Source organism: Ursus arctos, unplaced genomic scaffold (assembly GCF_023065955.2).
Source record: "Ursus arctos isolate Adak ecotype North America unplaced genomic scaffold, UrsArc2.0 scaffold_28, whole genome shotgun sequence".
In the NCBI taxonomy this organism is placed as follows: Eukaryota; Metazoa; Chordata; class Mammalia; order Carnivora; family Ursidae; genus Ursus; species Ursus arctos.
The window spans coordinates 1,666,175-1,691,382 of record NW_026622963.1 but is presented as its reverse complement, the minus strand read 5'-3'; the positions used below and the strand labels follow the sequence as shown (position 1 = coordinate 1,691,382).

General features: G+C 48.8%; 1 protein-coding gene across 2 annotated transcripts; it reads left to right on the top strand.

Annotated features, from left to right (window-relative positions):
- Window positions 1–292: 292 nt before the first annotated feature.
- Window positions 293–20,559, top strand: UBAP1L (ubiquitin associated protein 1 like). Of its 2 annotated transcripts, none has more exons than XM_057303730.1 (6): window positions 293–402; window positions 6,091–7,064; window positions 11,960–12,592; window positions 14,500–14,706; window positions 19,183–19,284; window positions 20,222–20,559. In XM_057303730.1, exons 2-6 carry the CDS (start codon window positions 6,945–6,947, stop codon window positions 20,354–20,356), a joined length of 1,197 nt encoding a protein of 398 aa, XP_057159713.1. In that variant the 5' UTR covers window positions 293–402; window positions 6,091–6,944; the 3' UTR covers window positions 20,357–20,559. The 2 variants fall into 2 exon arrangements, with proteins under 2 accessions (XP_057159713.1, XP_057159714.1); XM_057303731.1 differs by lacking the exon at window positions 293–402 and adding an exon at window positions 418–1,284.
- The last annotated feature ends 4,649 nt before the right edge of the window (window positions 20,560–25,208 follow it).

The window sequence follows — 25,208 nt, the reverse complement described above, 5'->3', positions numbered from 1 at the left end:
CCGGGATCACGCCCTGAGCTGAAGGCAGACGCCCAACCGCTATGCCACCCAGGCACCCCTCGAGTGCACACATTTCTTAACCACATATGGATTGGAATTTTCTGACAAGAGTATTTCATAGGCCCTATGAAATATTCTTTTTTTTTAAAGATTTTATTTACTTATTTGTCAGCACGTGCACCAGCAGGGGGAGCGGCAGGCAGAGGGAGAAGCAGGCTCCCTGCCGAGCAGGGAGCACGATGTGGGGCTCCATCCCAGGACTCCGGGATCATGACCTGATCTGAAGGCAGACGCTTAACCAACTGAGCCGCCCAGGCCCCAGCTGGAATACTTCTAAAAAGAGAAACATCCCGTCATCAACCATTTGGTTACCCTAGGGTACCATTTGTTTAGGAAAGGCAAGTAAGTCTTTCCTTTTTTTACTAGTTTTCAAAGTAATGAGCTGGTCCCCTAGCATCCTCCAAAGGTGACCAGTGAATTTTAAGTATCATCATGGACTCAGATCTCAACATATTTGTCTTCCAAACCATTGTTACTATTTTCTTCATCAATTGCCTCACCTTTCTTTGGTCAGTGGGAGCCCCTTTAACTCGGTTCCTGAGTTCCCACTCAATTCCATATTCTGTTCCAAGTTTGTCTTGGCCATTTCCTATCCTAAACCAGGAAGCAGTCATTTCTCCAGTGACCCCTGGTTCCTGTTCAGTGGAAAAGGTATTTATACACCACAGTCCGCATGATGGGGGTGGCCATTGTTCTTGCTGGTTCTTGTTAGTTGGTTTTTATGCTCTTTAGTCAGAACTAGGAATACGGTCCTATTGAGCCAGCAGACCTTTTCTAAGTCATGTCTTTTTTATACCTGTATTCTTTTTATATTGAACATAAATCAATGAAAATAGAGAAATAAATTCAAAGATTAACAAGAAATGTGTTGATTCGTCATGTCCTGTGTATAAGAATATTGTTCGTCCTATTTCCCAGTAGAGGAGACCCTGGATTGTGAGGTACAAAAAGCATTTAAGAAGTACAAGGAACATTAGAAAATGAAATAAAGAGATTAGTTACATGTTAGGTACTAAGAATGTTCAGCCCAAGTGGCTGAGTTTATGACATCAAAGGATTTGCTACAAGCCAAGGAACGTAATCACTCTAAACCCATTCATGTTCCTGTGTCCACGTGATTGGTGCAAGGGTGTATCAAGCAGCTTAGCTGGGATTATATCCTCCGTTGTAGCAATTTACTTCTACATGTTTTGTCCACAGGGAAGCTATCCTGGGAATCACAAGGTAAGTACAAAGTATGTCTTGTTCCATTCAAATAATAATATAGAATATATAGAAGGAATGGGAGTGCTATGAAGTATAAGCAGTGATACATTTTAGGGACTAGAGATTACATGAGGCATTTCCAACTAAATCTTTTTTTTTTCTTTTAATGCTTACAACCAATAAGCTATTCCTGTATAATTAACTGTTAACTTTTTGAGTAATCACTACACCAATGTGGGGCTCAAATGCATGCCCCCGAGATCAACAAGAGTCGTGTGCTCTCCTGACTGAGCCAGCCAGGCACCCCTAACTGTAAACAAATTTTGTGTGTGCCCATACAGTAGTTCTGACTTAGCACATCTGGCTATCTATGAAGAATTTGTTTCCAGTGTAGGTTCCATTTGCCCGTTGGAATAAACTGAGTTCCTCATAGTCTCTGAAGCAAGGGTCAGTCTTTGAGGCAGTTGGTGCTAGAATGCATAACTGTGCAGGGCAGTAGGCACCTGTCAACTTCAGTAACTCAATGCTGGCCGGGATACGGATACCAGGACTTGAACTGTGTTCCTGGGAAATTGTTTTTACCATTCACCAGGACGATATTAAATGCTGGAGACATAAAAAAGCGCAAAAAAGACATGATTCCTGCTCTCCTGGAGTTAGAATCTGAGTAGAGAAGCTTAATTATACAGACAATGAGTTATGATTGTGATATGTACTACAAAGAAAAAGTGGTTAGTCATGATTTCTGTTTCTATTGTTCAAATATTTATCAAATGCCTGTTAAGGCTCAGATTAATTTCCTAAGTACGAGGGCTATAATGGTGAGCAAAATACCAAATACTCCCTAATACAGGTTTTGAGGGGGATAGATTAATATCCAGTTAATTGATCCAACAATCATAAAAAAATGTGCTGAGTGCTTTGAAGGAAAGGTATGGTTCTGTAAGATTAGGCCTTTTTTTTTTTCTTCAAATTGAGTTCTGTAATGAATTTAGGTGAAATAGAAAATATGTATCATATAGTAGGGGTAAGAATTGTTATTCAGCTTACGTATGTCTATGTTCCGTCACAAAGTCAAATGTATTTCATATTATGGGTCACAATAAAAAAGAAATCTTAAAAGCCACTGTACTGGGTAGATCTATCCAAGTTTGGGGGTCAGATCAGGAAAAGCTTTTTTGAGGAAATAATGTTTCAGCTGAGCTGTGAAGAATAAAGCTTCATAAACTAGTGCAGAAGAGACAAGGAAGAAGAAGGTAGCAAAAATTTGGAATAGCATATGCAAAGGGCCTGTGTTGGGCCAAGAGACCAAGGCAATTGAAGACTCGTATCATCGTGGTAGAGTAAGACAGGAGGGCAGGTAGTAGGGGCCGGACACTGCAAGGCTTTGGAAGCCCTTGTCAGGAGTTTGGTTTTTATTCCGAGAGCAGCTGGAACCATTAGAGGCTTTTAAGCAAGAAACTGGCTTAGTTTGCTGTTTTGAAATGATTGCTTTTGTCCCAGTATATGAAACAATAATAATATTAGGGCGTAAGAGGATACATGGACACCAGTTGTCCAAGTAAGAGATAAGGGGGGCTTGGACTCCCATATTAGTGGTGGAGGTAGCATGAAATGGCTGGATTCCAGAGATCTAAGAGAGAGAATGTGGCAGGGATTTGAGATGGGCAGTGGCGAAAGAGAAGAAAGTGTCGGGCGCGAGTCCTCAGTTTGTATACCTTAGACATCCCTGAGACAAGGAATCCTGGGGGAGGAACGGTTTGGGGGAGGGGAAGCTCAGGGGTTCACTTTGGGTATGTCGAGTCTGAGGCACCCTTGAGACAGTCTTGGGAGAGATGCCTTGCAGGCAGTTGTGTTCATGAGTTTGATCTCAGAGAAGACCTGGAGAATTTAGTATGTGAGTCGCTGGCACATAGATTATGGACACTACGGACAAGGATGAAGTCATTCAGACTACAGTGGAGATCTTTTAAAAACAGTACTAATGTCAGAGCCTGAGCTCCACGTAGACCAGTTCCCACAACCCCCACTTGCCTGCCTCTCACCCCTCGGCTCTGATGCAGCCAAACGGGCACAGACCCATGGAGAGGTCCTAGCAGCGTGCGCAGACTGGCTTTGCCAATATCCCTACTCCCCCACCCTCAGCCCGCGCCTTCAGGTCCTTCAGGGCGTCCTCCAGCATCTACTGAATGGAGTCAGTATTCAGGGCCCTCCGCAGCTCTACCCCCACCTACCCCTTCCGTCTTACTGCCCGCTGCTTCCCAGCGCAAACTATCTGCTTGAGTCATGCAGCTGGTCTCCCCTCACTCTGTCCCGCCTCTGCTCCCTGGCTCAAGCTGCAGTTAGGCTCTCTGCTCTTTTTCCTGCACAGGCCATTCCCTGAACCTCAGGGTCCAGGTCAGGGTCCCATCCTTGCTGAAGCTTCCCCAACCCCCGTGAGGCCTAGAATACTTTATTTCCTTTGAAGGATTCCATCACGTCATGATCTGAGCCTCGTTTTCTGTTTAGCAGAGACGACTGTCGTTTTAGTGTATGTTCTAACTAGATCACGTCTTACACTGTAGCCCTTGCTATTCTAAAGAGAGGTGTTTCCAGAATCCTCAAACTCTTCAAGTACTCCAGAAACAAGTGTAGAGCTGAGTAGGGCGTATCTATTAGGATGCAGATGCTGGGTCAGAGGTAAGGGAGGAGGAGGGTGGCCTGTACCAGCTCAGTGGACAGGCAGTTCACACGTGGGTCTCAACAACACTGGTCCTCCCCCCGTAGCTCAGAATTCTACTGATAGCTGAAAATGTGAATCTGAGAATGCCGAAACTTGCTAACCTTCCTGTGTCCCCTACAACTCCCTATGCTTCAGAGGTCCCCTGTTGGAACAGGCTGATGGGGTGGATAACTTACTGGTCACACTGGGACTTGTCTGATCCTGTGGCATAAAGAGCCGCTCCCAGTGTGCTGGGAAACCATCTCCTGGCATGGGATGGAGAAGCCTCTTCAGTCTTACGTACAGTAAGACACAGACAAGAGTGGGCAGACAGTGATGAGGGAATTAAAGGATTTGCCCATCTGGCCTCATTTGACCTCTCTGCACTCAGATTACTTACTCTGCCTCTTCACATGATGTTCCCCTGTGGTCATGGGGATGACCCCAGTGACCCCTCTCAACAGGGCTTTGCAACATCCTGGTAGGGATGACATTGTATTAAGCCAGAGATACTCCCTGGTGGGGCTCCCTGATAAATCCTGATTGTTTGCAAAATGCCAGACTGTGGTCAGAATCTTTATTTAATCTGGTTTAGAATACATTAACAAATAAAATCCCTGGTTGTTGTGAATATTATTAAACTAGCAGATACATACTTGATCTTAGCCAAAAGGCCCGGAAGCTATGTGTGAATTAATTTTTAATTCTTAGATTTCAGCTTTAGTAGTAGATACTAATGCTAATTGACTTTCTCACCAACAGTGCAGGAGAGTTCCAGATGTCCACATCCTCATCAATCCTTAATATTGTCGGGCTTTTTTATTTTAACCATTTGCGTGTATGTGTTGGTATCTCGTTGTTTGGTTTTGTATTTCCCCGGTGGCCGAGGTTAAACAACTTCAGGTTTATTTGGATATCCTCTTTCATGATGTGCCTCCTAACGTCTCTTGTCTATTTTTGCACTAGGTCTTTTTTTTTCATTGCTTTGTAGTGCTTTGTATGTATCGGGTATGAATCCTTGGTCAGATATGTGCTACAAATATCTTCTCCCATCTGGTTTATGTCTTTTGTTGTTTGTTTGTGTGTGTGTTTTGTTTTGTTTCATTGTTCTTTTACTCTCTTACTGACATCTTCTGATGAATGGAAGTTCTTCAGTGTAACCCAGTTTGTCCGTGTTTCCCTTTATGGTTAGTCTTTTCTGCACCCTGTCTCAGAAATGTTTACCTATTCTAAAGCCATGAATATATTCTCCTGTCTTATCTTCAAGCTTTATTTTACCTTTCACATTTCAGTCCACAGTCTACCTGGAATTGATCTGTGTGGATGATGTGAAGTAGGGGTCAGGATTTTTGTTTTTCTAGGTAGTTATCTTTCAGTGTTTACTGAAAAGACCTTTATTTTCCTTATGCTCTGCAGAGCCGATTTTGTCATAAGTCAAGGATCCGTCTATGTATGCATCTGTTTCTGGACTTTCTTTTCTGTTTTACTGGACTTTTTAAAGTCCTCATGTTAGTGCCACACTGAATCCCTGTAACTTTAAAATAAGTGTTGCTATCTGATAGTATAAATCTTCCAACTGTGTTGCTTGTGCTTTAAGATTACCTTGGCTTTTCTTGGTCCTTTGCATTTCATTTAAATTTTAGAGTTAGTTTGTCAATTTACCCCCAAAAACATGATGGAATCTTGATACATGGGATCTATAAATCGATTCAGGGAGAATTGTATCTTTACAACATTGGGTCTTAACAACCCATGAACATGGCATGTTCCTCCATTAAATAACATATTTTATAGTTTGTAGAGTTTTTATACATCTTATGTCAGGTCAAGTCCTAGGTCATTGATTGGTAATATGAAATGGTATCTTATTTAAAATTTCATTCTTTAATGACATTTTTAACAGACAACATTTACATAGTCTGTTGTTTCTATATAGAGATATAGTTGATTCTTATATACCGATCTTGCATCCAATGACCTTGCTAAATCAACTTACTAACTCTAAGAGTTTGACTCATAGATTCCTTTGGATTTTCTACATATGTCATCTACAAATAATGGTAGCTTTATTTCTTTCTTTCCAATCCTTATGTTTTTATTTTTTTCCTTCTCTTTTTACACAGGCTAGTACGTCCAGTACAACATTGAACAGAAGAGATGACGGGGACATCCTTGCCTCAATTCTAGTCTTGAAGATATCTTTCAGGATTTTACCATTAAGTGGGATGTTTGCTTCGGATATTTTAGTGATATTCTTGATTAAGTTAAGGAAATTCCTTTCTCTTCCTAAGTTGCGAACTGTTTTTTCTTAAAGTCATGAGTGGGTATTGATTTTATCCAGTGCTTTATCTGCATCTGCAAAAGTAATCATATAATTTTTCACTTTTATTCTATTGACATTTATCTTTATTCCCACTGATTGATTTTGGAATGTTAAGCCAGTCTCTCATTCCTGAAATAAACTCAACCCTCAAGCCAGCAGTGTTGCGTTTTTCTATCCATAATTATTTTTGTTGAGATTTTTGTTGGTATGTTCATGAGAGATTGGCCTTTAATTTTATCAGATTTGGTATTAAGGTGGTGCTGAAATCAAGATGAGTCAGGAAATATTTCTTTTCTGGAAGATGTGTGTAATTTGACATTTTTTTTTCTTTACTTGTTTGGCTGGAAACTCTTTTGATGACATACTTTAGAACCAGTTTTGTAGGCCACATTTCGGGAAACAATGGTCTAGAACAAAACTTAAACATGAAATAGCCAATTCCTGTCAGTTTGATTGCTCTCACTTTATCTCCTCCCTCTGCAGCACCAGCCACTTCACCTTTTCTTTCCTGGCTGTGTGGGGCTCAGCTAAGCCAGCACACAGGAGTGGTGAGGCCGTCTGAGACCAAGCCTGGTCCTCAGGACTACGCTCCCTGCCTGCCACCAGGCCGCCTGCCCCAGCCCTGCTCAGCCATCTCCACACTCCTCTGACAGAATGAATGCCCTTGATGGCGTCCCCTTCAAGGTGCCCAATGGCTTTGTGATAGGCACAGAGCCCTTTCCTGGGCCAGAGCTCAGCGTCTCAGACTGCAGGGAGCTTCTGCTGGGTTCTATGGTAAGTGTATCTCTGTCCGTCTATCTCGTCTCTGGGTCTGTAGATCTAATACTGAGACTCACGGGCCTTGTTCCTTGATTTTAAAGGGCAGCAAGGCCAGGGTGCCTGGGTGGTCCAGTGGGTTAAGTGTCCGACTCTTGAGCTCAGCTCAGGTGTCGATTTCAGGGCTGTGAGTTCAAGCCCCAAGCATGGAGCCTACATACATACATACATACATACATACATGGCAGCAAGTCCATCTCTGGCATATTCTAGAAAGTTTTGGAAATAACCCAAGGGGAAAAGGTGTCTTATGAAAAAGGCTGATGGCCTCGTGATGGGGATTATTTGGTGGGTCTTATTTAAGCTTAGGATAACAGGAAGCTGCCTATAGGAAGTGGCTAAGAGTCATTGCAAGGATACTCCAATTCATCTTTTCCCTGTCAGCCTGCTGCCATGTCTAAAATTCTACCATTTAGAATCACTCCTGTGAACTAAGACACTATCTCCAGAATCCTCTGTTAAAACACAGTTACATGGGACACATTGGAAGGGCTTACACATGTGCCCTGCAGGCGCCCTTGAGACACCCCATGCCCCACAGCTCACATACATACGCACCCAGTGTATGCGGTGGTGTCGCACACCCTCAAGATAAACGTGATTAGTTAAATTCCAGGAGAGTCAAGTTTACTTGAAGGTTTAGGGGGAAACCTATTGCATATCTGTTATAACACAGATCATGAGATAGGATGCAAAATTCACATGAATTTTTAAAAATGAAAGAACAAGGTTGCAAAAAACTGGTGTCGGGCCTCTCAGGCTCTCGTGTGCTCCTTCTCTACTGTCTGCAGGGTACTTTGTAAAAAATTCTGAGGATCTAGGGCGGCCCTCACTCACTTTGCACACGAGGAACCTGAAGTCCAGAGGAGGGAAATGATTTGTCCAAAGTTAGCGGCAATGGCAAGACTAAAACCCAGGTCTTAACTCCGAATCGTTGCATATTAGCTAAGAGCGGGATTGGAGCATGAGACCCTGGACGGGTAATGTTCCAAGGCAGAAAACCGGGTTGCAGGAAGTCAGGTGCAGAAAGTACAATCCACGAAGGAGGAAGGGGCTTTAGGGGCTTGAGTGTCTTGGGGGCCCAGGAGCAGGAGACTCCGTGCCATTTTGCTTTATCTGCAGACCCTTAGGACCAAGGTCTCCAGAGGGGAAATAAGTTCTGGAAAACTCAGAGCGCAGAGTCCAAGGGCCCATACTCTGTGGGGCAGGAGCTCTCACTTTTCCCAGGCAGCCTGAGCTGTGGGCCCGTGTCGTTGGGAAGAGGGATTCGCCCGACTAAGCTCCAGTGGAGGTGGATTACCACAGCTTCTCCCTCCCTGCTGAGCTCAGGCCAAGCCTGGAAGAGGCTATCCTGAAAGTTACTTCTCTTAGAAGCAGAACTGGGCACCTTTCTGCCGAGTGCATGTCTGGTGTCCTGGCCCCGGTGCTGAGCTGGGCTCCGCCCCCTACTCTCAGCGAGGGTGTCTGTACTCCCTGGAGCCTGTTTCCCTGCCTGGGCCTCCATTTCTTTCACTGCAGGGCCAGTCTAACAGACAGAGAAGCATGAGATTCCAAGTATGCTTTGCAGCCTCTCCTGGTAGGTCCTCTTGAGCTCATCGGGCTGTATTCCCAGTGTTTGGAACTTGGCATACATTCTCCCATAACAACGACGTTCTAGATAGTGGCTAGATTACCAGGTGAACCTACGGTGGTGTAAAGGGAAAAAGTACTAACCACAGCTACCATAAGTGAGCACCTGCTGTGCACTCGGCCTGTGCGTAGGTGCTCTGTGTACGTTCACTCTTCTCTCTCATATTTATCGATAACCCTTCTAGCAGGCGTGTGTTCCTACCCCATGGCACAGGAAACCAAAGCTCCTGCCCAACCGATACACTTGTGAGGGACACAGCCAGCTTTCCAACACGTGTCTGTCAGACCCCAAAGCCCATATCCACCCTATCCACCCTGCTGCCTTCACCCTTCCTTCCACACTTAAAGCCTTGGCAAGTCTGTGTTTTATTGTTTCATAGTTTCCCTTTAATAGTGAATTGGCCTAACAACAAAATATTTTTAGAGAAAAAATACATTCACGTAGTTTAAAAATGAAAAAAAAAAAAGGCTTATGAAATGGTATAGAGCAGAGATTGGCAAACATTTCCTGTAGGAGACCAGATGGTAAAAACTGGCAATTACTCAATTCTGTTGCTGTAGGGAAAAGCCATAGTTCTGGAAAGGTGTGGGTGGGTAGGGCTGTAGCCAATAACACTTAATCTACAAAAGCAAGGGGGGTGGTCAGTGTGGCCCACAGGCAGCTTGAAGGCCTTGGGAGAGCAGACAGCCTCCCACTGACACCTTCCCATCTACCTAGTTCCCCAGCTCCACCCCCTTGCTGGGGATATCTGTTCCTCATTTTCTTTGTATTCTTCCAGGGGTGCTCATGTGTGTAGAGACAAGCAAGTACAGCTATTTCCTCCCCTTTTACCCCAAAGGTAGCATTTTGTATACACTGTTCTTCCTGACTTTTTTACCTAATGTATTTTAGATCTTTCTATATTGGTACATAAAAAGCTTCATCACTGTGTAGCATTGCATTACATGGGTATATCGTATTTTCTTGAATGGGTGCCCTCTTGATGGACACTTGGGTTCTTCCCAGTCTTTCGCCACGACGAACAATGCTGCAGGGAATGACGATATGCAGATGTCCTTTGAATTTGTTTCAGTGTTTTTCCAAATTGCCCTCAGTAGGGCTCATACTGATTTCCATCGCAGCCAGCACTCTCCAAGAGGCCTCACCCTCCCCACCCTCCAACAGTGTCCGAAGACTTCGGATTTTGCCGAGGGGTAGGCGGATGGGATCTCAGGGTAGTCTCGATTTGCCTTTCTCTTATCATGAGTGACGTCGAGCAGCTCTTCCTGTGTTTAGAAACCGTCCGTATGGCTCTCTTCTGTGGACTGTACATATCTTTTGCTCATGTTCCCGTTGAACTATTGGCCTTTTTCCAGTCTAGTTCTAGCACTTTCTATATTAGTAAATTTAGCCCTTTGTCTCTGATGTGAGTGCTGTTGTCCCCCCAGTTTGTTCTTTGTCTTTGACCTTGCTTCTTGTGGTGTACTTGCCATGCAGATTTTGCACATGTGTGTATCTGTACGTTTATGGCTTCTGGAAAGGCTTTCCCCACTTGAGGTTATAAAGCATGTCTCTTCGGTTTTTTTCCTGGTACTTTTATGGTTTCATATCATACATTTGAATTTTTGATCCTTTTGGAATTCATCCTTGTGTAACATGAGAATAGATCAACTTTCTTTTCTTCCAGCTAGCTAACACCAATTATTGGCTAGTCCCTCTTTTCCCCATTGCTTGAGATGCCACCTTTATTATTTACTAAAGCCCCATAGATATTAAAGTCTATTTCTGGACTTCCTATTCTATCCCTGCATCTATGCCAAAGCATAGTTTTAATTATTGACATTTTCTAATATATTTTACCAGCTAGTAGGGCCAGTCCCCCCTATTTATCTTTTTGTGCCCAGAGTTTTTCTGGCTGTTCTGATTTGTTTGCTTTTCATACGAACTTTAGAATCATCTTGCTTAGTTCCGTAAATCGTAACTGTTGGTATTTGTTGGGTACTGGTGTCTTTTCATCCCCTGAGTCCCGCCAGCTATCTCTAACCCTCCTCAGTCTCTTTCTCTCCACGTCTGCCTCATCACCCCTCACATGGTCTTTTTCCCTCTTCTGTCCTTCACAACCTGCCTGTTTTGCTCCAATCTCTTCATTCAACCATTTATTCTGCACATACTTACAAACTTCCACCTGGTGCCAGTCCTGCCTGGGCCCTGAGGACGCAGAGAGGAATAAGACAGTCCCTGACCTCAGTCAGGGAGCCATGCTGGAACAGCCAAGTTATGCTCCTCTCCCTAACCTAGGGTCATGTCAGGAGAGGGGACAGTGCCTGTGATCTGAGTGTCCAAGGATCTTTCTGCCTCTCCTTCCCCTCACAAATACCACTTCCCTCAGCTTTGTTCTTCCTTCTCTGGCCATCACAGAGCATTGAAATTGCCTTTTAAACAATTTGACATTTTTTTAACGGAGTTTTGTATTTCTGGTTCTTATTTTTAAAGCTAGGCAGCAGATGAACATTTTATTTTTGACTCATTTCTAAACTCTCAAGTTAGATTATTTATGTGAACTCCAGACTGCTTTTTCAGGTGGCCTGATGTGGAGTCGAGTGTCAGGTGGACAGAGGAATCCCAGCTCAAGCCGCTCAACACCAATCTGACCTCCAGCAAATTAAAGATTCTGGCCTCATTTTCATAATCTGGAACTAGAAATAACACTAGAACGTACTAAGTAGAGTTTAACAGAGGTTAGTGATTTTTACCTTTCCGGGCCTCAGTGTAACCTCTGATGGCATCAAAGGGGAAGGGGGGCAGGTCGTATTCCATAGGGAGGTTTGTGTGCCTCCGTGGGCCTCCAGGGCTGAGTGCTCACTGGCAAATGGTGCTGGCTCAAGTGAAAGTTTCTTTGCTAAGAATAAGGTTTATTGGAGACGTTTAAAACTGCTATTGTTCAATTACATACTGAATGGCAAGGGAACTTAGATATTGGATTTCACTACATTTCATTCTACTAACCTATTCCTCATTATGTCCTCTAGGCAGAGTTAACCATTCGGCTGTTACTGATGTCCATCGACCCCAGCGCTAGCTAAAACTGGGGCTGAGGGTGGGTGGTGATGGAGGCCTGGAGTTCAGAAACTGCCCAGGCCTGGCAAGTTTTTGGCTGAACAGGTTCCCTGGAGGCCACGGGGTAGGGGTGCGCCCCTTGGCCCTGGTTGGGGCCTGAGAACCTCATGTCGCCTTCTCCTCGCAGCACGACTTCGGCCTGGAGAGGAGAGCACTCTTCTGGGTGGAGGCTGTAGTCCGGGGGCCCTGCCCGGTCCAGTGCGACGCTACGGGAAAGGCATCGGCCCCTCCCGCCTGGCTCCTGCTGGTCAGCCCGGAACGCGAGCTAGTGTCCGCACCTGCTGCAGACACGGGCCCTGAGGCCGGACCCCAGCAGCGGCTTGACCAGGAGGCGCAGAAAGAGGAGGAGGACGAGGAGGAGGACGAGGAAGAGAACCAGGGAGAGGCCCACGACGGGGAAGAAGAAGCCGCCTCTGCCGACGAGGAAGAGCCAGGTCCCCGCAGCCCCCTGTCCAGCTCCCCTGCGAGCCCCGGCCCCGGCCACCCCCGGTGCTCGCTGGACTTGCTGCGCGGCGTGAGGTCGGAGCTGGCCGGGGCGCGGCGGCGGCTCTCCGAGGGCCGGCTGGCCGCCCGCCCCCGCGCCCTCCTGCACCGCATCCGCCACCGGGCGCTGAGCCTCTGCCCCAGCCCCGCGCCGGGTCCGGGCCCCGTGCCGCCCGCCGGCCCCGCGCCCCCGCTCGCCAGCGCCCCCGCGCCGCCCCCGCGGCCCTCCACGGCCGGCGCCATGCCCCCGCTGCGGAGCCACAAGCCCACGGTCGCGGTAAGGAACCTGCCCGCTCGGCCAGGGCCGCAGCCCTGCAGCAAGGCCCCCCGTAGTCTGCGTTCCCAGCCTGGTCCGCGGCCCTCGTTCCCCCCTCTCCCCTTCCCCCTGCCTTTTCCTGTTCTCATCTGGCCCCGTACCGTGCTGTCCTTCCTGTGGCCCTTGGCCTGGACTAGTCCCTGCTCAGAGGCCCCCGTTCCCTGTTTCCCGCTGCGTCCGTTTTGCTTCTATTAGGGCACATGTCACAAGAATCGTGATTTTCCAGTACCTGTCTTTTCCCATGCAGTATGAATTCTTTTAGGGCAGGGATTGGAAGGCCTTCATTTTTGTTTCCAGGGCACCCAGCAGCAGATTGGCCCCTAGGGGGTGCTCAGTGAATGTCCGTTGAATGAATGAATGTGACTCAAATCTAGGGCTCCCCACAGAGCGAGGCTTCGCATAGGGCGGGTGAGCTCAGGCTCAAACGATCCTCCCTGAGCAGTTATTTCCTGCTGGGCTCCCAGTTGGAAGAGACACTCACTGAGGGAGAGTTGGCCAAGGGGATGTGGGAGAAGGCAGCGCTGTGTAGTAGTGGGAGGGATATGTGCTGAGAGAGGGCACAGTTCTTGCAGACTGGGAAGGCTTCGGGACAGATCATGTGCACGGGGAAGAACCGGGAGCAGAAGTGAATTTGAAGTGAATTTGAAGTGAAACCAGTGAAGCTTACGCCTCAGACCCCTCGCTTTGCCTCTTGCAAAGCCTTATATCTAATTTTATATTCATAATTGTGTGCCTTTTTTAAGAGGCCCAAATTATGCAGGTACCGAACTCCTTCAGACCTGGATCTGGAGCAGATGGCGTGGGTCAGGGTTGAGAGCCAGAGGTGACAGTCGGGCCCAGCTTTCTGCCCCCTAGCTGCCCTACAGTCAGGCCAGGAGATACAACAGAATAAGGCCCAGGTGAAAATAAATCCAAAAGACAGACTAGAGATCTGGCTCTGCCCACCCCCGGGTGTGTGACCTTCGGCAAGTCACTGAACTGCTCTGAGCTTTCCCTTTTCTACCTGTAAAGTGGGCCACTTTTCCTCACACAGTTGCTTAGAGCAAACACAGAGAAGAGGCTCTGTAAACTGACAGGCCACGCCACATCCAGGGCCAGATGCTGATGCCCGGACGGCTCTTCCCTGGTCCGGATGAAATTTAACTCTAGCAACAACCCTGTGGGGGTAATGGGCCCATGTTCTGCAGAGGAGACAACTGAGCCAGAGAACAGCTAAGAATCATTTTTAAGGTCGCAGGAGTAGACTTGGATCCTAAGATTTGAATGTTTTCCGGTTTGGGGGTCAAAAGCAGACCCTAGGGTAAGCTCATGACGGGAACACCCCTGAAAGGATAGGGATGGGTGGACAATTCATGTCGCACATGCACATTCTGCCCCAGGAGCCAGAGCAGCAGCTGGGCTTTCCTTGGGGAGAAGGGGACAGGGGGATCTGCTCAGGGTTGGCAGATGGGTGCTTCTTTATAGGGAATGGTCAGGGGGGATGCTGGCCAAACTGATTGAAACGCCTGCGAGCCACCCTCCTTACTCTAAGGCCTGCGTGGGCTCCTCAGCACACAGCTGGGCCCAGTCCCTACCCTGCTCCATGCCCTGCCAGGCCCCAGCCCAGCCAAACTGAAAACGGAAGAAGATCCACCCCTGCTCCCCCTCTAAAGTGTGGGGTAAAGAACCCCGAATGTGATTCTGAGTAGGACTCAGGTCCCAAATGTGTGTTGCTTACCCAGTCATTAACTTCTCCGGCCCTCAATTTTGATGTCTGTAAAATGAGACAATAGGATGGACCTATCATAGTTCTCTTGTGAAATAATGTCCTGCCCAGCCAGGTGTCACCTCCAGGGGTAACGGACACATCCAGCCTGTCTGTATTTCAGTCCCTCAGCCCGTACACCTGCCTGCCACCTCTTGGGGGGGTGCCTCAGCATCTCAGCGCCTGGGGATCACACCCTGCTTCTGCGGACCTGCTGTCCGCCCTGAGCCAGGAGGAGCAAGACCTCATCGGGCCAGTGGTCGCCCTGGGGTACCCCCTGCATAGGGCCATCGGGGCTCTGCAGAAGACAGGGCGGCAGAGCCTGAGCCAGGTAGGTGAAGGAGGGGCCCCGAGCTGGGGGGCTCTGGGTCTGGAGCCAGGTGAGTGGCCAAGTTGTTTTTATCTTTAACTTGAAAAAGTTTTGCTTCCTTCTCTTAGAAGCAGAACCTTAGCCTGGCATTCGTTGTTGAGGGTTATGAGCAAGTTTCTAGACCCTAATGCTATTTTCTCCATAAGGGTTTATCAGGAATCCCCATGCCCATATGGAGAGTTTTAATATTCTACTCCTGTCCCAGTCTCTACCCCAAGCACAGGGGGCTGGAGCTTTGGGCAGCCAATAATCTCTCCACAGATACCCAACAAAACTTTCTGCAATGAGAGAGATGTTTTATACCTGGGTTGTCCAATACGGTAGACACTGGCCTTTTGTTGAAATATGGCTAGTGTGACTAAGAAACTGAATTTTTAATTTTACTTAATTGTAATTAATTTAAATTAAAACAGCCACATGTGACTGTTGGCTACCATAGGGATGGCAGAGCTCTGCCACTTCCCTCAATGAGCAGTTTATCCATATTCATAGCCGTCTCTTCCTCTTTTGGTCTACCCATCCATCCATGCCATCTAGTCCACAGTGTTTACTGGGCACTTCCTAGGGCTCCAGATGCAGCTAGGAGCTATGGGGGAAACCTCCTCTTGGTGGAAGGGACTGCGAAGACTTTATGACCATTCTTAGTCGAGCACTAGGGTTTCCAATAATCAGCAAAGGCTTCGTGGGGGTGCTGCATCTTGAGCTGGACTTTGAGGATGAGTAAGCTCTGAATTTGAAGGAAGGAGGAGGGATGATATTCCAAGCAGGAGGAACAGTGTGAGCAAAGGAGTGGGGGCAGTAAGGAGGGGCTCGGGAGGCCCTGATCTGACCAGTCTCGCTGGAGTACGCGGTGCATGAAGCAGGCTGGCGGGAGATGGGACAGAAGGGGGATTGAGGGCAGACTGAGGGTGCCTTGAAGGCTGGGCTGAGAAGTTTATAAATGACCCACTAACAAAAAGGCAGGCATGGAAGGGTTATGAGTAGGGGCAAGGAGGTGACACTGAATGCCACTGCCTGAACCTCCCTTCCCCCACCTGAAGGTCACATCTCACTTCCCATTTCTTTCTGAACGTGTGGGCTTTTTTGGTTAGAAAGCTGAGCTGCAGGTATCAAAAGGTCCCAGGGTGGTTGGCACTTAGTCCTTTCTTCTGTCTCTGCCCCGTCACCATCAGAGGGCTTGGATACTGGCTCCACAATCACTGGTGACTGTCATGTGTTGGGTCCGTGAGGTCCAGAGCTGCCTGCTCCTGGATAAGGGAGGGACAGAAGGAGAGTGACTGACCGGAGCTGAAGCAGGACGTGCTGCTGCCAGGATGAGGAGGAGGGCGGACACACCTGGCTGCCCCTCCCACCCTCTCCTGCTTCTGCTCTCCTCCGGCTTCAGCAATCTATGCCTTGTCCTAGAGGAAAACTTCCAACACGGCTGCTGACATTCATCGAACACCTTCTTTGTGCCAGGCCCTCAATCTGAGAATATTTGATCAGGTCTTCTCAATTCTGCAAGGTTGCTACTACTGCCCCACTTTGCAGATGAGGAAACTGAGGCCAAGGAGATTCATATAAGCAATCAGCGGAAGAACCAGGGTTGAGGCAGGTTTGACTCTGAATCTTTGTTGCATGGTGCTTTTCTCTCATTTTCTGTGTGAGAACCTTCCAGTGAAGCACCCCAGGCCGATCTGAGATTTAAGAGTAGATCTAAAGTTGTCCCCACCTTCATCTGATGCTGGAAGCCAGGACCTGGGCCAAGAAGCTGGCCAGGAGGACTGTGAGGGACCGCAGCCACAGTGGGGGCTCTGACATGACCCCCAGTCCTTTTAGCTCCTGCGTCAAGGCTGAGGTTTCAGGCCATCACTGTGGGGGCCTGAAGATCAGTCAGAGCCAACAGGGGGCACTGGCCTCCCTGTGGGTGGGCTGGAAGAATCCCACTGCATCAGGAACATTGTGTTTCCAGATATGCACTGACCACCAGCCTGGTCAGGATCTCTGGGTGGCCCTCTTCCATGGTGGTCAGTCAGGTGCCAAGCCCTGCGGTGTGGGCCTGAAGGGCCACTGAATGACTCCACCTGCCCTCCCCCACCAAGTGATTATTCCCTCTATTCTGTGACATTCCACCACTAAGTGAGCAACTCCTTTGGGTTCAGATTCCTTCCCCCCTTAAAGCATATACACTATAGTAAACTTTTTTTGGCCAGAAATTATTGACAGATGGCCCAGGAAGGCGAGCCTCAGGTGACAGAGACAGAGCAGTTAGAAGAGCCGGGGAGAAAGGCGGTACAAAAGATAAGCTCTGCCCATCATTCCTTCCTTCCACAAGGATTGACGTCCCCACTGGCTGCCTACAGGACAGCATGGGTGGCATGTGTGAACATCCACAGGCCAGGCCCAGACGAGGTGTGGAACTCCAGGCACCTCAGGGCCCCTCTTTGAACCTCACTTTCCCTCTTTGCAGAATGGAGGGGGAATATGTGTTTTTAATCAGTGGCTGCTGAGGGCCCCATCCTGGGGTGTAAAGATGACATCCTTACCCACCCTGGGGCCTGAGGCAGACCTGGAGGCTTCGACAGTCTCATAGGCCCAAAAGCTGACCGAGCATCAGAATCTCTGCAAGTGTAGGTCCCCAGGACCTACTCTGGAGGATCCCAGTCAGTGGATCTGGAGTGTGCCCAAGGGCCTAGCACGTTAAGGATCTGAAGGTGGTTCTGACATGGGGTCTACTGGTGTGGATTGAGGTCAGCCGTCCCTTGAGTCAGTGGTTCTCAGCCTGGGCTGCCCAGAATTACGTGAAGAGCTATAAAAGTCCCAGTGCCCAGACTGCCTCTGAGACCGATTACATCAGAGCCTCTGGCGGGAAGCATCAGTGGTTTCTGGGTACTTGTGTTAGAGCTCCCAGGTAGCTACGGTCCACACCAAGGCCAAGAACCTTCGCTGTGTTTGAACCAAGAGGCTAAGGGAGCAGCCACCATCCACTCTTGACTTGCTCTTGTTTTCACTTTTGGAAATCCTGTCTACTTTCAAGGCAGCTCAGAGCCGCTCCTCTAGCACTGGACACCCGAGGGACAAAGCCGAGAGGTCAGGTGACCTAGGCCCTAGGCCTGGGTCCCCGGGCAAGCTGCCCACCCTGCGTGGACCTGTATCTTCCACTGCGCAAGGAGGGCTGCGCTGGGTGGTTTACAAAACATGCTCAGAGCAAGGTCTAGGCGCCTGAGGCAGGAGCACTGGGCTCTGGCTCCCCTGCTGCTGCCCCCACTTCTCCCAGAGCAGCTCCACCTTCCCATTAGTGTTGACGCCTCCTGATGCTTGGACAGCTCAGAAGCGAAAGCAGTTTGAAAAACATTCATCTGTATGATCCATGCGTCCTGCCCAGCTCTGAAGCTCTGCAGAAACCTCCCTGTTTCTTCTCCACCTCTGCCCATAATTCTTACGGTCTGGAGCCTTCATTTGGCATTGACTCTAAGTCTTGCTTTGATTTGCCTGGCGCTCAGGATTTCCCATATCTGGTTCATCCCCACCCTAAGCTTTGGGCACCTTGAAGGTCATTCTTAATTCGTCTTATAAACGCAGCATACATTTATTGCGCTCCTTCTGCCTGCCGTGCTGGGTGCTGGGGACACAGTGGTGAGCAAGAGACAGCCCTTCCCTCGCTGAGAGAGAGAGGAGAACTACAGAGTTGTACGTGCTGTGACGGGGGAAGCACAGTGCTATGCGAGCGGCAGGCAAGGCCCCCAGTGGAGACCGCGGCAGAGGCTCCCCAGGGAAGAGGGGTGAGGCTGGCCTTGGCCAAAGGAGTCAGAGGTGCAGAGGCCTGGGGTGCTGAGGAGGTTGCTGAGGCCGCTGACAGGGGCAGGGGGTAGGGCTTTGGGCCCCGGTACTTCGTCCTGAGGGCAAAAGCAGCTCCTGGTGACTAAGCACTGAGTGACCCCAACACGTTTCCAGCCCTGTGGTATCTTCCTCCGTCCTCCTCCCCTTTCCAGCACCGGGGCTCACGCGATCCCGGATGGCAGAGCTGTATGGGTCTAGGGACAGGGTGGGGCTGCCCAGGTGTGGGTGCTGAGGAGGCTGCTTCTCACAGGTGGGCGCTCTGTAGGGAGGGTGAACGGACTGGGACGCGTGGTGGTGGGGCGCCCGTGCTTCCGGCTGGTGCCCTCCCCACTTAGGGTCTGTGAACACCTTCGCTCACCCTGACGGCCCTTTTCCTGGATTACAGCCCCCAGCTGGGGACAGTTAGTAAGAACTTGCTGTCTACCCACCCCCGGGTCCCCCGAGGACCACTGGCTCACAGGGTCTCTGGGGCCATATCATGTGTGGTGGGTTGACTCGTCAGCCTGGTCTAAGCTCAGGCCTTGCTGAGGCCCCCAGGGCGCCTCCTGTATCCCATCAGCTGCCCCTGCCACTGTTCTTACTGGCCCCCCCCACCACCGGGGCCCCTTTCTGGCCCAGTTTCTCAGCTACCTTAGTGCCTGTGACCGGCTGCTGCGACAAGGCTACGACGAGGGGCTGGTGGAGGAGGCCATGGAGATGTTCCAGTTCTCCGAGAGCCAGGTCAGCAGGCCCACCTGCCTGGGCCCAGGGGGACGAGAGGGGGGGATGGGGGTGCACACACGAGCCTAGTGTGCAGGGGCACACCCGTGCCAGATCCAGAGTCTGGGGGCCTCAGGAGATGGCCTGCTTGCTGAGCCCTGGGGAGGAGACAGCCCAGGGAGGTGAAGCATGGGGAGGGGGAGGAAAAGGGGTAGGGAGGGAAGCAGGAGGCAAGGCTTTTGCATTATTTAGCCAAATCAACACACAAATATTATTGAATGCCCACTCTGTCAGACACCCAGAGAGGAGCCACACATGGCACAAAGATACATAAACTCTGCTCAGGGAGTTTGCTGCCTACCTGGAAACCCAGAAGGCAGGCAGCTGTGGGCCCAATGGTACGTTCTGAGTGCCAGCATACATGACCTGTCCACAGTGTGCTGTTGCCCCAGGCTCTGCTGGGCACTTCTCCACAGAGGCTGAGGCAAGGACAGAGGGCTGGGAGGGAGGCCAAGGAGGAGAGGGAGGGAGGAGAAGCAGGGACTTTTCAGGCACTGGGGCCAGAGGAGGAAGGAAGGCCGAGGCTGCACTGCGTGAACCTTTGGCAGGGTTTGGGGCTTGGGCAGACACCCCAGGCGGTGCATCCTCGGGGCACCAGTATGCAGCCTCCTGCTTTCTGCCCAGTCCCCGAGCACCAGGAGTCAGGAATGAGCTGAAGTGAGGGAGTAAAGCCAGGTTGGAGCCAGTGGCCAGGCCGGGCACAGGAAGGGAGGTCCAGGCCTATGTCACCCTGAGGTACAGGAAAAAACAGCGGGTGCTGCCCAGGATCAGGCTTACCTGGCTTGGGAAGTCCACAGCTTTGTGGGAGTAGATACGGTAGGTACCAGGGAGAGGGCTCCACAGGGAGGTGGCTGGTCTGGCAGAGTCCCCAGCACTCTCTCTGCTTCCCCTTCCTCAGGCAGGGGAGTTCCTGCGCCTCTGGGAACAGTTCAGTGACATGGGCTTCCAGCAGGACCGGATCAAGGAAGTGCTGCTGGTCCATGGCAATCGCAGTGAGCAGGCGCTGGAGGAGCTGGTAGCCTGTGCCCAGTGAGCACTGGCGTATTCCATAATGCCTGTGCATCCCAGTCCTGGGCCAGACCTGGCAATCCACATTAACTGTGTTATTAAGACTGCAGAAGAGGGGCACCTGGCTGGCGCAGTCAGAAGGCCATGCAGCTCTTGATCTCAGCGTTGTGAATTTGAGCCCCACGTTGGGTGTTGAATAAACTAAAAAAAAAAAAAAAAAAAAGATTACACGAGAGTGACGCATGCTTATTGTAAAAATGCAAACAGTGCCAAAGGTGGAGGTAAATACTGTAGGGGAGGCAAAACTTTACCCATTTTAGGTTTTCAGCTGGGGCTCCTCATGGAAAAGATGGATTAAGGAGAGAAAAACAGTTCATTAATGCATGTAGCACACAGCATGTGGGAGAAGCCTCAATGAAAAGTAACTCAAAGCAGCAGTTAGAACTCTGGCTTGTATAGCATCTTCAACAAAGACCAGTACATTTGTAGAGAGATGACAGGACAAAGCAAACCGGTTTTGGGCTTCCAGGAATGGCAAGCTGTTGGGGGAGGGGGAGGTGTAAATACAAGGAAGCGAACCGACTGAGTAGGTTTGTTGGCAGATCCCTCTGGAGCATGTCTGGGCTGATAAGAATCTATCTCCAGAAAAGGAGAATTTATACCTTGCCTTTAGGCAAAATGTGGGGGAGGGTAGAGTGAGCTTTTTTCCTGCATTTGTTGCTTCTTAATTACCTTCACCTCAAAATAAATTTTATGTCAAAGAGGCATATTTTGGGGTGACATTCTGGTCTCTTCCAGTACTAAAACAATCAGCTGAAAGAGTTGAAATCATTGCCTCTGGGGAGGGGCAGATGGGGGAGTAGAGACAAGGAACTGTGTTTTTTCATCCAAGCTCTTGTAAAAACTACCTGTATTTGACTCTTTAAACTATATTCACTAGTAACTTTGATTTTAAGAATATTAAAACAAATAAATAGTGGGCAGTTCTTTTCAGTCCTGCAGGCTCCTGGTCTTAATGTGGAAAGAACATCTAACTGTGGTTCAGAAGACCTAAGTGCTTACTTTGTTTCTGCTGCTGACTGGCTTAAGGCCTCTTTGGGCCTCAGTTTCCCCGGGAAAAGTGGAAAGACTGGACCTGGCTGCCATCCATAAGAATTCCCTGAAGAGTTTGTTAAAGAGGCCCAGGTCCTACTCCTGGGTGACCTGATTTAGAAAGTCCAGCTTGGCAGCCCCAGAGACCTGTTTTGTTTTTGTAAGCAGCTCCCTGGGGATTTTTTAAAAAATCTGTTGTTGTTGTTTTATGATTGCTTTTGTTGTTGTTGACCTCTGTCACCCATTTCTCCCAACCACTAATCTGTTCTCTGTCATCTATCAGCTTGGGTTTTGGGTTTTTTTAAAAAGTTTTTGCTTTTTAGATTCCACATATAAGAGAAATCAATCATATGGTATTTGTCTTTCTCTGTCTGACTTATTTCACTTAGCATAACACCCTTGAGGTCCATCCATGTTGTCTCAAATGGCAAGATTTCATTCCTTTTATGGCTGGATAATACCCCATTGCATATATAGACCACAGTTTCTTTATCGATTCCTCCATCTGTGGACATCGGGGTTGTTTCCATGTCCTGGCTGCTGTAGATAATGCTGCCGTGAACATGGGGGGGCATCTATCGTTTTGAGTTAGTGTTTTTGTCTTCTTCGAATAAACATCCAGAAGTGGAATTTCTAAATCATACGGTAGGTCTGTTTTTAATTTTTTGAGGAACCTCCCTACTGTTTTCCACAGCGGCTGCCCCCATATACATTCCCACCAACACTGTACGAGGGTTCCCTTTCTCCGCATCCTCACCAACACCTGTTATCTCGTCTTTTTGCCAGTAGCCATTCTGACAGGTGTGAGGCGATAGCTCCTTGTGGTTTTGATTTGCATTTCCCTGACAATTAATGCTCTTGAGCATATTTTCATGTACCTGTTGGCTATCTATATGTCTTCTTTGAAAAAAATGTCTATTCAGGGCACCTGGGTGGCTCAGTGGGTTAGGCCTCTGACTTCAGCTCAGGTCATGATCTTGGGGTCCTGGGATGGAGCCCTGTGTAGGGCTCCCAGCTTGGCGGGGAGTCTACTTGTCCATCTCCTGCCCCTCCCCCCACGTGTGCGCATGCATACACTCGCTCTCTCAAATAAATAAAATCTTTAAAAAAAAAAAGAAAGAAAATTTGTCTCTTCAGATCTGCCCATTTTAAATTTTGTTGTTGTTGTTGGGTTACGTGAGTTCTTTATATATTTTGGATATTAGCTCCTTATCACATATATGATTCACAAATATTTCTCCCATTCGGTGGTTGCCTTTTGATTTTGTTGATGGTTTCTTTTGCTGTGCAGAAGCTTTTTATTTTCCACGTGTTTTTCTTTTTTTTTTGCTTTTGTTGCTTTTGCTTTTGGTGTCAGATTAAAAAAATCATTGCCAAGACCTATGTCAAGGAGCCCAGCACCTGTGTTGTCTTCTAGGAGGTTTATGGTTTCAGGTCTTCCAGTCTAATCTTTAATCCATTTTCAGTTAACGTTTGTGTAAGCTGTAAGATGGCAGTCGAGTTTCATTCTTCTGTATGTGGTGGTCCCATTTTCCTAACACCATTTATTGAAGAGACTAGACTGTCTTCTCCCCGTTGTATATTCTTGACTCCTTTGTTGTAAATTAATTGACCACATATGCATGGGCTTATTTCTGGGCTCTCTGTTCTGTTCCATTGATCTGTGTGTCTGTTTTTATGCCAGTACCTCTGGGGATTCTTCTTCTTCTTTTTTTTTTTTTAAGATTTTATTTATTTTTGTGAGAGAGCGCGTGCGCATGAGAAAGGGGTGGTGGAGAAGGAGAAGCAGACTCCTGCTGAGCAGGGAGCCCGATGTGGGACTCGATCCCAGGACCCTGGGATCATGACCCGAGACGAAGGCAGAGGCTTAACTGACTAAGCCACTCCGGCGCCCCATCCTCCGGGGATTCTTATTCGATATATTGGGCCCACGGCCAGTGTGTGTGACCCTCAGGGCCAGCCGATCTAGGCCTTCTGCTCTGACAGCCTGTCAGTCTTTCCTCATTTGTGGAGTGGGCAGTTTGGGACCAGAATTGTCTCCAGTCACCGCAGGCCTGCCCTCTGGAGGACCCAAGAGACTGAGGGCACCAGTTGCGGGAGCTGCCCATGACTCAGGAAAGCAAAGGCCAGAGCCAAGACACCAGCGCCCTTGCCCTTCCCAGCTGGCCTTGTGCAAAGACCTAGAGCGGTTACCACAGAATCAAGACCTCTCAACCTTCTCCACCCAGCGGGCAGGACTGGACCTGGAGCTGAGGCCTATAGAAAACCAAAATCTTCATGTTTTTCATGGCTTCAAACCAGACACCTTCTCTGAAAGTGTAGTGAGGACTTCTGCAGGCCTATCCAGGCCTAAACAGCGAGTCTGGGACCAGAACCTAGGACTCCTCAGGTCTGTCCAGCTCCTGGGTGCTTTCCACTAAGGCTCAATGCCTGCCAACTTGAAATCACACAAAAAATATGCTTTGGCCCTAAAACTTGCTTTGAATAACTTGCAGGCGCTGCAAAACTATTTGAGAACATTGGCAAGGCGGCATAAAGCTGGTCAAAAATAAAACTGCCCTTGAAAAAGAATAAAATTCATTTCAATTTCTAAAAAGCAGAGTTCAATCCAAAGCTCTGTGTGTTTTGATTAAGGTAGTTTGGCCTTGGTGTTCCACTCGGTTAAGCCCCTTGACTAGAGGCGACCAGTTGGCAGGCTCCTCGCTCACCTTGCAGGGGCTTCCCCATGCAGCTCCTCCTGTTCTTCTCGCACCCGAGCCTAACTTCCCATTCCTAGGAAACTATTGCTTGATTTAAAATGGGGCATCAATGGGCACGTAAATTTAAAATATTTTTAGGAGGTAGAACACTAGGGTAGTTAAAGGCATGGGCTCTGAAGTTAGATCTGAGCTGAAACTATAGCCTTTATCATTAGCTGTGTGACCTGTGTGCGTGTGTGACATTTTAAAAGTCACGTATCCTCTGTGTGCCTCAGTCCCTCATCTGTAACATACGGACACTGCAGCTTCCCAGATGGCATGACTGAAGGAGCTAGCGCACAGGAAGCTTGTGGCGGGGCGTCTAGCAGCTATTTGCTTATTTACATAGATTTATACCTTGTCTTGGTTCCAGAAGCACTGCTACCTTTCCTCTGATCATCCTCTCATCTCCCTCCTCATTGTTAAGGTTAACACATCTCTAGCATTTATAATCGAACTCAGAAAACCTTGGGGAATGTCCCCCTTCCTCCCGCCCCTATGCTTCAGCCTCTCTGGTCAGCAGGGTTTAAGGATGCCACAGCAGAGGATTCTGGGAGTATCTTGAGAGGAGGACAGTCCTTACAGCTGATACTGAGGGTCAGGTGACTGTACTGGTGGCCCCCTAAAACAGCAGCAGATGACACAGTGGCTACCTGAAGGCAGGGTCTAAACAAGATGGCCCTCAGAGAGGAGGCCAGGAGGATGGTACCAGGGGGGCAGGTACCAGGGCACCAGGGGGCAGACCAAGGCCTGGCCCAAGGATGCGGAAGGAAGCAAGTTCTGCCTGGGCTCTTGCTGTCACTTCTTTCCCCTACACCCAGTCTCCTCTTCTGTCCCCACCACATTCCTTGGGAGGCTCAGTGCCAACAGATTGAAGAAGGCCTCCTGACTCTGACGGGAGGTGGCGGGGGTGGGGGTGGGGGAGGTTGTCTCATTCACTATTTCAGGCTGAAATCTCAAGTTCTTTGCTTCCGTTCCAGGGGGATGTGCACATTGCCCTCTAGCTGGCTCACCCTCTGCCTCCTTCTTATAAGGACCTTTTGTGAT